The following is a 12,153-nucleotide window of genomic DNA, read 5'->3' on the forward strand; positions in this document are numbered from 1 at the left end:
TATTTAATTAGGCCTATTACAAGCACACATCTGTACTGAGGGCAGAAGCAGGAAGAGTTTGGTTCAGATTATTAGCCTACTAAAAATTGCTTTCTAATTTCAGAGTCATCATGTTTTGAATATAAAGGCTAATGCAACATAAGTGCTGCAAATATTTCTGACCTATATCAGCTGTGAACAATAGAAAGGCGAGATAAGTTTTCACTGGATCCATTTATTCTGACCAAAGTTCTTTTGATCACATGAACATCGCTGCTTCGTGTGGGTTTTTTGGTCAGTAACTCAAAGGCATCAGTCACTGTGTCGATTACTTCGACTACTGGGGGAAAGGGACCAAAGTCACCGTTTCCTCAGGTAAGTTATTGCCGTTATTTTCTGTTATTTACTTTTTTTGTTTGTTTGTTTGTTTTAACTTATTTTGGAAGATCAGGTAGTCTTTCTTGTCACAAAACTAACATGCAGACGTATTTACAATGTTTACCTTGGTTTACAGTGGAAAGATGCGTCGGTAACGGTAACTAAATAACTCGTAGCTAAAACTCTCCGATTAAAGAAAGTGCGAACTAACGTAGCAAACTAAATCGTTTTGATAACGTCGGCCTAGACATATGAAAATTTATAATTGTGGTTATGGTATGGCTCTTATCGTAAACCTCCCCGCTGTGACGGTGCCTTTGACTACTGGGGAAAGGGAACAGCGGTGACTGTAACATCAGGTAAGAAGTCAAATTTTGAAGCTTACGAACCGAACAGCAAAATATGGATCGTTGTGCATAGCTATGAAACATATTTATAGAGTAGATTATTAACTTATTAACAACACTTTTTAGTCAGAGAAAAAAATATTATGGATAATTTGACAATAAATTACGAAAGAAATCAGGTTTTAAGGTTGGCTAATGGAAAAGATAGTCTGTGTTTTTGTGCAATGAAGAAATTAAAAGTATCACTGTGACGCTGCCTTTGACTACTGGGGGAAAGGCACGTCTGTCACAGTGACATCTGGTAAGAAAGAATTCTCTCAATTGGCACGTTTTATTTGGCTAAATGTAATTTTCCGTTTCTAGTTTTGGCTAAGGCTAAATAAAAGTCTAAATAGTTCAATCTGTGGGTTATATAATAATAAATGAAAGCTACTTGTTAAGAGGTAAACATATGATATAGCTGCTATTTTTGTACAATATCCCCTGGTAAAATGCCAGTGTGACTATGCTTTTGACTACTGGGGGAAAGGAACAATGGTCACTGTCTCGTCAGGTAAGAAAAATATCCACCTACCAAATCAAAATCTGATTTAAATAGCCTACGATAAATGTGTGCGCAGTTATTTTGTCGAAAAAATTTTTTTTTACATTAAAACAACATTTCAATGTCGAGATTTTCTTGTTATGCGATTAGACAACTAAAGTCAGGACATTAGTCTAAAGTAATTTAGAAACGCAAATATTCAGATTATGAATAATTAAATTCGAAATAATTGTATTTGTGCATTCAAATAAAACAAGGAATTGGCTACAGGTCGTTCAACAGACTCTGAGCGTTGTATTTTTATACTGCACTGTAACATTAAAAAGATATTGTGTAACTGGGCTTTCGACTACTGGGGAAGCGGCACCAAAGTCACCGTAACAAACAGTAAGATTTTATGATTAATTGCAAGGACATTTGTATCGTAAAAAAGACCAAATTTCATGTGTGTTTTATTATTTATTTAGGCTATTTTTATTATATCTTTAACAGAGTTTTCTATTGCAAACTGTCTTACTGTAGCTGTTGTCCATTTCATTAGATTTAAAAGACTACATAATTTTGTAATGTTGTTCATGTTAAAAACGAACAAAAATCCAACAGTAGTTATTCTTAAACGACTCCTTTCGTTGTTCATTATTCTCTCATGTGTTGCCTTAAACTGCTCAATAGCCGCTGAAAACAGCCGGAGCATAAATATAAGACTAAAAATCCTAACTAAACTGTAACGTATCGTTTTAACTTTATGCACTGATAGCCACTAATATAATGTGTTATATTTTAAGTTGTTGATTGCATCCCGATATTATTAAATAATAATAATAATAATAATAATAAACTGGCGTATTAGGCTACTGATTTAGAAAGGTAGCCTTTATTTGTAAATACATGAAGAGGACAATTGGAGATTTAAAAGAATGTTTTTTGTTTAACAACCGCTATGCAAGAAATTATTTCTAGCACAACGAAAAAAGTTTGTTTGCAGTATTTTGGGGGCTATTTTTGTTTAATGATAGGCCTACATTTTTCGTTTTTTTTTTTCATATGATTTCATAGTTCAAAGTTACAAACTGCTATACAATGCTTTTATTTAAAATTATCAAATGGTTGAAATTTTTATTAAATGTTTTTATTTATTTATTTACACTTCATAAGTTACAAGAACTGTTTAATTTGAAACAAAATGAAAATTCATTATGCAGTTATTATCCAGTAGCCTAATAAATTATTATTTGTTTAGATAATCCTTTATTTATTAGTCTATGTCTGATAATAAATATGACTATATATGCTATATGACATACAGCATCTACACTGTTAAAAATAAAGGTTCTTAAATTGCATTGATGTTTCCATGAATAACCTTTAACGTCCATGGATCTTTTCCATTCCATTGCACAAAATGTTATCTATTAAAATGTTCTTCACACTAAGAAAAAAAAAAAAAACTTTTCTTTTAAGAACTGTTCACTAAGGTTCTTTGAGGAACCCAAAATAGTTATTCAAGATTATCGCTGTGAAACCTCCCTTACCTTTATTTTTAAGAGTTAAGAAAAAAAAAGTTTCCGCTAATTTTCCGAAATTCCAAAATTTTATGTTTTACGTGACCCACTAAGACTGACCAACGGTTAACCAAGGGGTAGCCTAATCAGTGTTACTTTTTAATTCAAATTAGACCAATTTACTTGGGTAACTTATTTAAAAAAAAAAAAAAAAAAAAAAAAAAGTTATGTCTTAAAGAAGTAGAAAAGATGACTTAGCCTACTTGCAAAGTAGTCTAAGCAGTTTATCAACATGGCCACAGGACTCTGATGTAGAGCGAAGATAGCGTTTTTTTTTTCATTCATTCATTCATTTGTTCATTCGTTCTTTTGACATGGCCTAATAGTGTTGCATAGGCCTATGTTGCGTTATGTTGTAGTTTATTGTCTGAGAAAGATGTAATGTCTCTACAGCTCAACCATCTCCGCCGAAGTCAATCTTCACCCTGTCTCAGTGTTCTGCTGATTCTGCTGGGTTCGTCACCGTCGGCTGCTTGGCCAGAGGTTTCTCACCTGCGGACTCACTCACTTTCAAGTGGAAGGATACCACTAAGAAAGACCTGGATACTTTCGTGCAGTATCCAGCGTTCGGGAGTGACGGAGACTACACGCAAATCAGCCATATGCGTGTGAAGAAAAGCGACTGGAATCCTCAAAACCCTTACACATGTGAAGCTTCAAATTCCCAAGGCACTAAAACAGCTGAAGTAGCTCCACCAGGTAAGTCACATCTCTGAAATGTCTAACATTTTACATGTTACATTTTAGCAATGTGTCTCTTTGTTATTGCTGTTGGGTTCAGTGTTTTGTATATTGCAGTGGGGATATTGTTTCTTCGTGGAAGCTCATGTTTGAATAGACATTTTAGCACACTCTTATAGTTTTGTAAAATCATTGATTGCACTTTTTTAATACCAATGAACCTGCTTTTATATTTTTGTGCATGTCAAGCAGTTGTCCTTTATCAAAGTCTAATGACAGTAAATGTTTTACACTAGCTGAGAACAGCAAGGCTAAAGATCTAAAAAACAGAACAGAAAAGTACATAATATGCTTAGTCCTTTAGAAATACTTTTTCTCTGACCTCATGCCAGGGAATACAATGGCATATGAGATTTCTTCTTGTTTTATAAACAAAAGATTAAAAAAAATAAAATAAAAAATAAATATAAGTATAGGCTAAAACATTTAACATTGACGTTCAAACTCAAGAGCATCTGTGTGCTTTGCCTAATAAAGCATGTTGCACTATTTTCTTGCTTTTCATGTCCTCTCTGCTTTCTCCTGTATGTTGCCAGCTCCACCGCCAGATCAGCCTGCAACTGTCTTCTTAACAGTACCTACAAAAAAGGAGTTAGAGAATGGGACAGCAACCTTCTTGTGTTTAGCCCGGCAGTTTTCACCTAAAGAATACTCGTTTAAGTGGTTTCAGGATGATAAGGAGACAAATGCGATAGACACCCATGACACAAGTGAGAAGAATGCCTCAGTAACCTTGTATAGTGCAACAAGCATTTTTCAAATCAGTGCCGACAAATGGACGAACACAGACGTCAAAGTTAAGTGCGAGTTCGACCACAAGACGGGAAAGGAAGTCAGAGAGGCCCAATATGCAGGTAGGCCTATGTTTTCTCTTGAGGACTGTGAATGTTTCATTATTCATATGTTTACCTCTCTCTAACCTGTTGCATGTCTGATTTTTGTACATAGGTGTTACGCCAGACTGCAGCGATATTGCTGTCAAAATCGTCCCTCCCTCCCTTGAAGACATGCTGAAAAATAGACGAGGAGAGCTGAAGTGCATAGCTTCTGGAGAATATCTAGGATTCAAAAAAATAGAGATTAAAGCAGATGATTTCATCATCGCTGAGGCATCAGAGGAAAAAGTCAAGAACAAAATAAAAGTGGAACTTAAAGCCCCTATAGGCTATGAAGAATGGAGCAATGGCACAATATTTACGTGCACAGTTGAACACTCAGTCCTATCACAGCCCATGGAGGAGAAGTTCACCAGAGAAAAAGGTATGTTTTTTTCTTTTTGTAAAATGTTACACAGTTCTTGCTTCCACAAGGTCTCTTGATATATACAGTCTTCATTACAATTGACAATGAAGTTTATCAAAAAATAATAACAAGAAGAAAATGAGTGACTCAGTATTCTGGTCTTAATTGTGAACTTGTCTTACTAGGTAAAGAACGCAAGAGACCCTCTGTTTACCTGTTAGCACCCCCAGAGTACAAAGAGGGGGAAACGGTGACCCTGACATGTTATGTGAAGGATTTCTACCCCAAGGAGGTGTTTGTGTCTTGGCTTGTTGATGATGAACCTGCGAATGGGTACAAGCACATAACTAGCCAGCCAATGCAGAGTGATAAATACTTCTCGGTCTACAGTCAGATCACAGTGGATTCTTCCGAATGGAAGAGTGGTACAGTCTACAGTTGTGTAGTGTACCATGAAACCATTGATGAAACAATGCGCGTACTGACAAGATCTATTGCTGATAATAGTGATAAGCCAGGTGTAATTAATCTAAGCATGAATACCCCTGCATGCTGCAAGGAATAGATCGTTATGCATGTGATGTCTTCCTGTGATGCTTGTTGAGTGTTTATCTTGTTCATCTTGTGTTTGTTTTTGTTTTTGAGTTACATGTCCATAATTGTAAGTGTGTTCGTCTTTAATGTTTGTGGCTTCTTGCTTTTTGAGAGATTTTCATGCATATCACATTTAGTAAAAGACTAATAAAAAAAGAAACTAAGCATATTTCCTGTGCACTTAATTTATGTTTTCATGCCAGTTTTACATGTGTCTGTCCCTGTGTATATGTGAGCATATAAGGTCACAAAGACATCATACCATAACATCACTCCAAATAAATTGAAATTTAAAAAATGAAAACATTAAACAGTTCAAATAATAATACATCGAAGTGAGGCATTTTAAGAGTAGGCTACTTTAAAATATATATACTTACGATTTTTTAAATAATTTTATTCAGAAGACAAAGTACCATTAGCAGGCACATAAAACTCTAAATAATGAGAGTAAATGCTTACTGGTCGGTGTGTGTATATTGTAGGTCATTTGAACGGTTTGATATTATGATCACTCAGACACATAATGCTCTCCATTTTTTATAGTTCAGGGCATAGAGAATGATAATTCTTAGTCTCATCGGTTCATCTACAGCATGCCAAGACACATTCACAACTTCTTTGCCGTTTTGATTGATACATTCATGGTCACCTTTCTTTAAATATTTGATTTAATTATGTAGTAAGCAGGTTGAGATAAATAAATAAAAATCATCAAATTTCAGAAACGATATGGTTCATTAAAGGTTCTTTGTCCCTCACAAGATTCTAATAGGTTTTACTGCATATTCCTGCCTTTAGTCCACCTGTCTAATTTTGAATAAGGATGGACAGGCAAATTGTTTAAAAATCATCACAGACACAAGGAATATGCCAGACTCTTATACTCAGCTTGTGTTGGACAGTGTCTTAATGTGAATGTGTTCTTGTTGGTTTCCGCAGCGTGGGTCGTGTGGATAGATCATCCCCTGTTTGGACCCATTGATACAGATGACAGTGGCAATTCAAACACTGCTGTAACCTTTGTTTTCCTTTTCCTCATCACCTTGTTCTACAGCATAGGAGCTACTTTTGTTAAGGTATACACTTTTAGACTTTTTCTAGCTAATTTTCAATTGAGGATAAACATGAGACAAGATTTTATAGGAGCATTTGAGTTGGTTATCATTTGGAGAAAGATGATGCAAAAAAAAAAATGTGGCTTTGTATTTTTATTTAAAGAAAATTGATATTTGCATGTTAAGCAGAAATTGTTTTCATTGCTGTAATTGGTGTCAAATTATACTTTCAGGTGAAATGAAAGATCCCTTTAAGGACATGATGCAAGGCCTTTCAGAAGAACAGCTTTAAGGCTATGACAGTTATTCTTTTTCTTCTTTTGTCTTTTTTTTTTGTAAATATGTGATTGTGCAGTTTGTTTGGTTTTAGATTTTACTTTAATAAAAGACAGAAACGATTTGACTTCTCTTGTATTTATTTATTTTTATTTTTTTTTTTGATATCTCAAGGAAAAACACTGATTTGCATGATAAACTAATGTTGCTCTAAAAATGTTTACATACACTGCCACTAGGTTTTGAATTATTGTCTTCATTTTTGAATATAATAAACTGCACATACATTTCTTAAATCCAATCCTTAATTTTCTCCAAATCTGCAAGACTTTGTTCATTGGGTGACTGAAGCATGGCATCTTTGTGTGAATATTTGTAAGTGTGAAATTTCATGCTGCAAAGTATATTAAAACATAAATTGCATAACAGGAGAGTCATTTTATGTAAATGGGAAGGTGTCTTTCCTGTGCAGATGTGCTAAACTCTGTCTCAAAGATGCAGATGGGTTTCAGTTCTGCTTTTGGTTGCTATTTCAGCTTGACTGTTACTTAACGCTTCCATCTGCTATTCGCTATGTTTTCTGAAGCATGTTTTTTCATTTCCTTTTCTGTCCATCTTTTTTTTCTATTCCAGTATCTGCAACTTTAAAAACTCTCATGATGTAAATAACCACCCACTGAAGCATGAACAGGGCGTATCATTATATTGCCTATTTGAATTTATTGAAAAAGACTAGTATTCGTATGATTGATTAAGATTTTCATAAACTTTGTACCTCTTATATGTTCTGTTTAAACCACATTGCAAGTTAATTGATTCTTTCTTTGTTTCAATAGTAAAACGTGTCACTCCTCCCACTATTGCTCTGCTGAGTAGAGAGGAAGGTGATAGCATCGTGTTGCAGTGCCAGTTGAAGGATTATTACCCAGAGAAACTTACTGTACAATGGCTTAGTGGAGATACGCCTGTCAGTGCATCTAAAAATAAAACGTTGAAGACCACTGATAAAGTGGGGGAAACCTTTACTTACATAAGTCAAATATCTATAGATGCTCAATCTGAATACAAAAATTACACTTGTAAAGCCAGCCATAACTCTAAAGAGATCCAGACAGAATATGACATGTGCATGGGTAAGTTGAAAAAAAAAAAAATAAGATGAATCATATATGACAGTATAATTAGTATATAAGCATCATCATTCTATGAATTTAACTTTATTAATTTCACATTTACAGCAAAGTCTGTGTTCAAACCTTCAGTCCAAGTAAAGAGAGCCCATCTCAGAGACATTTTAAAGGAGAACAAAGTCACAATTTCTTGTATTGTTGAAGCGCCACACAACACTACAGTGTCATGGTTGGCAGACGGCACCAGTGACAAAGGCACCAGTGCTTCCAAAGACCTTCTCAATAAAATTGTGAGCAACTTGACTTTGTCGAGAGACAAATCGTTGAACCTGAAGACCATTGTTTGTACTGCTAATCATCCATGTTTCCCAATAGAGAGGGAAACAATTCAAATTGGTAGGTTGTTTATTTTGCACTGATCAAGTGTGACAATTTAAGGTTCTGAAAACCACATATTGTGTATTAAAATGTACATTTGATCTTCAGATGATATGAAGAAGGATCCTGTAGTGATGATCAGGAGGAAATCAGCTCAGTCAGGCACTGCTTTGCTGGAGTGTGTTGTAAAAGATCTCCCCTCTGGTGAGGTCTGCATCAACTTCCAGGCCAACCGTGCTGATATCTCAGATTTCATTTGTGTGGACTGGAGCCCTTCTGAAAACATTTGGTCCCTGACCACACATTCTGCAATCCCTAGAGAGCACCAGAAGAAAGGAAAGAGCTTTACCTGCAAAGTTCACAGACTCTTCAAAAGCTGGGCATCAGAACCTGCTGGAAACCTTTTTGGTAGGAAACATTTAATCGGCAACTCTTTACAAAAAAGGTCTTGTTTGTTAACATTTGACATTTAGAAAAATACATCAATATAGCACTGGTCCAGGTGTGTGTGTGTGTGTGTGTGTGTGTGTGTGTGTGTGTGTGTGTGTGTTCACAACTCACTGCTCTTAATGGCCCTCATTTATCATTCTTGCGTAGAAACGGGCGTATATGTTGGTGTAAGATTATGCTTACACTCCTCTCACCACCTGATTTATGAAGCTGTGCGTACCTTTGAAATCCAGGTGTACGCAATACCCGCGCTTGATAAATGCCGCGGCCGAAAACGATCGTCATTAAAATAACACGCCCCTATATATTCAAGTCTCCGCTCCCCCCACGCCCTCATTTTACGCCATGGACACACGGAAGACGGCAAAGAAGAGAAACTTATTTGAGAAAGAAAGAGAAACCAGGGAAGTGGAAAGAAACAAAATTGATTTCTAGATTTTTATTATTAATGACGCTTATTGTTATTTAGAAGAAGAATGTCTTTATTATTATTATTTGTATTATTATATTATTGAAAAGAAGAAGAATGTAATTTTTATTATTTTGTCAGTCTGAATTATTTTTTGGTCATTGAAAGCCTTTCATTACTGAACCCAGTCTGTGCACACCTGCCGGGCCTAACCCTGGCCTAACCATCGTTTTCAAGAATAGTACAACGGCGAGCGCGTCGAGTATAAACGCCTCGTCCGTTTGGGGAGGTGCGCGCGCAGTCTGCGGAGACTCGCACTGCGGAGCCAGGCGAAAGTATTTAACAAGGCTTGAAACGTCAGGTAAAGCGCACAGGCTCGCAACTTAAGGAATACATATGCCTACAAATCAAATGCTTTGGTAAAGTCACACAAATTAAACATTTAAGTCCATGTTGCACAAAAATAAACACTGAAGTTTATAATTACTATGTTGTTGTTGTTTTTTACAGTGGGTCATAATATATCATATCTTTTAGTTTGTCAGTGCGTTTTGTGGTGTTAGGAATTGTTTTTCTGCGCATTTCCACACTAACTCAAAACGTGCGTACACCACCTCCTGAGCTGGCTTAGGATTTGAGCGTGCCGTACGCCAACGTCCATATTGATAAATCTCAAAGTCACCGTGGTTTTGGGTGTAGGCTACGCCAGGTGTACGCTGGAAATTTGGTGTACGCACTTTTGATAAATGAGGGCCAATGTGTGTGCACTAACTTGGATGGGTTAAATCCAGAGGTCAATTTCCGAGTATGAGTCACCTAGAGTTGGCCTTAACTTCACTTCACTATGTTTTTACACAACGTATTCACCTTTGTTTATTTTAGTTGATAACATGTCCATGAAAGTTCACAGTGCATAATGTTAACAGATACAACTTTTGATCTTAAAAAATGTACAAGTAAATGCTGAAATTAGCATAAACTAATATTAGCAAATGCGGTATACTTATTCTTTATTGTTAGTTCATGTAAACTAATGTAAGCAATTGAAACCTTCTTGTAATTTGTTATCATTATATGGATTGAAATGAATTTTACTAATATATGGATGTATTATGTTTTCTTCACTGGACATTTGATAACTTTTGTTCCCCTTAGATGATCCTACCATAGAGCTTGTTGTTGTTCCCAGTGTGGGTCAGTCTAGTTCAGAGCCACAAAGGCTGCTGTGTTCTGGAAAAGGATTTGACCTGAAGATCAAGTGGTTTTCAAACTCTAAGGAGAAACCTTACACAGCTGTAGAGGTCTCAATGATGGAAAATGGGCATGTGAAAGTGGACAGTGAGATATTGGTGCCACAGCAAGAGTGGGAGCAAGGGGTCACTTACACCTGTCAAATTGTCGATGAACACAGTGGGAAACCTGCTACTAAAAGCACCAGTATTTGTGCAGGTAAACACGCCATATGTGGCACTCTCTCTCTCTCTCTCTCTCTCTCTCTCTCTCTCTCTCTCTCTCTCTCTCTCTCTCTCTCTCTCTCTCTCTCTCTTTCAATATGAAGACATAAAAAACACATTTGTAAAGCCAGCCATAACTCTAAAGAGTTCAAGCTAGAATATGACATGTGCATGGGTAAGTAAAAAACAAAAAAGATTAATCATATATGACAGTATAATTAGTATATAAGCATCATCATTCTATGAATCTAACTTTATTAATTTTACATTTACAGCAAAGTCTGTGTTCAAACCTTCAGTCCAAGTAAAGAGAGCTCATCTCAGAGACATTTTGAAAAAGAACGAAGTCACAATTTCTTGTATTGTTGAAGCGCCACACAACACTGAAGTGTTATGGTTGGCAGACGGCACCAGTGACAAAGGCACCAGTGCTTCCAAAGACCTTCTCAATAAAATTGTGAGCAACTTGACTTTGTCGAGAGACAAATCGTTGAACCTGAAGACCATTGTTTGTACTGCTAATCATCCATGTTTCCCAATAGAGAGGGAAACAATTCAAATTGGTAGGTTGTTTATTTTGCACTGATCAAGTGTGACAATTTAAGGTTCTGAAAACCACATATTGTGTATTAAAATGTACATTTGATCTTCAGATGATATGAAGAAGGATCCTGTAGTGATGATCAGGAGGAAATCAGCTCAGTCAGGCACTGCTTTGCTGGAGTGTGTTGTAAAAGATCTCCCCTCTGGTGAGGTCTGCATCAACTTCCAGGCCAACAGTGCTGATATCTCAGATTACATTTGTGTGGACTGGAGCCCTTCTGAAAACATTTGGTCCCTGACCACACATTCTGCAATCCCTAGAGAGCACCAGAAGAAAGGAAAGAGCTTTACCTGCAAAGTTCACAGACTCTTCAAAAGCTGGGCATCAGAACCTGCTGGAAACCTTTTTGGTAGGAAACATTTAATCGGCAACTCTTTACAAAAAAGGTCTTGTTTGTTAACATTTGACATTTAGAAAAATACATCAATATAGCACTGGTCCAGGTGTGTGTGTGTGTGTGTGTGTGTGTGTGTGTGTGTGTGTGTGTGTGTGTGTGTGTGTGTGTGTGTGTGTGTGTGTGTGTGTGTGTGTGTGTGTGTGTGTGTGTGTGTGTGTGTGTGTGTGTGTGTGTGTTCACAACTCACTGCTCTTAATGTGTGTGCACTAACTTGGATGGGTTAAATCCAGAGGTCATTTTCCGAGTATGAGTCACCTAGAGTTGGCCTTAACTTCACTTCACTATGTTTTTACACAACGTATTCACCTTTGTTTATTTTAGTTGATAACATGTCCATGAAAGTTCACAGTGCATAATGTTAACAGATACAACTTTTGATCTTAAAAAATGTACAAGTAAATGCTGAAATTAGCATAAACTAATATTAGCAAATGCGGTATACTTATTCTTTATTGTTAGTTCATGTAAACTAATGTAAGCAATTGAAACCTTCTTGTAATTTGTTATCATTAATTATGGATTGAAATGAATTTTACTAATATATGGATGTATTATGTTTTCTTCACTGGACATTTGATAACTTTTGTTCCCCTTAGATGATCCTACCATA

The 12,153-nt window shown here is 36.1% G+C and overlaps 1 protein-coding gene across 3 annotated transcripts in view; it reads left to right on the top strand.

Moving 5' to 3' along the window:
- Positions 1-216: 216 nt before the first annotated feature.
- LOC311299736 (uncharacterized protein) overlaps positions 217-12,153 on the top strand; it is a 13,940-nt gene continuing 2,003 nt past the window's right edge. Inside the window, exons 1-9 of one of the 3 annotated variants that reach the window (XM_084423536.1) lie at positions 217-354; positions 3,204-3,509; positions 7,558-7,854; positions 7,960-8,247; positions 8,338-8,637; positions 10,244-10,537; positions 10,818-11,105; positions 11,196-11,495; positions 12,140-12,153. The exon at positions 12,140-12,153 is cut by the window's right edge and continues 280 nt beyond it. In XM_084423536.1, the coding sequence (XP_084279662.1) occupies positions 3,413-3,509; positions 7,558-7,854; positions 7,960-8,247; positions 8,338-8,637; positions 10,244-10,537; positions 10,818-11,105; positions 11,196-11,495; positions 12,140-12,153 (1,878 nt within the window). In that variant the 5' untranslated portion in view covers positions 217-354; positions 3,204-3,412. Of the gene's footprint in view, positions 355-869; positions 1,006-1,101; positions 1,258-3,203; positions 3,510-7,557; positions 7,855-7,959; positions 8,248-8,337; positions 8,638-10,243; positions 10,538-10,817; positions 11,106-11,195; positions 11,496-12,139 lie in introns of those variants that run through there. The other 2 variants (XM_084423537.1, XM_084423535.1) reach the window with 2 other exon arrangements.

The sequence above is a fragment of the Rutilus rutilus genome (genome assembly GCF_951802725.1).
Source record: "Rutilus rutilus genome assembly, chromosome: 1".
Taxonomy (NCBI): domain Eukaryota; kingdom Metazoa; phylum Chordata; class Actinopteri; order Cypriniformes; family Leuciscidae; genus Rutilus; species Rutilus rutilus.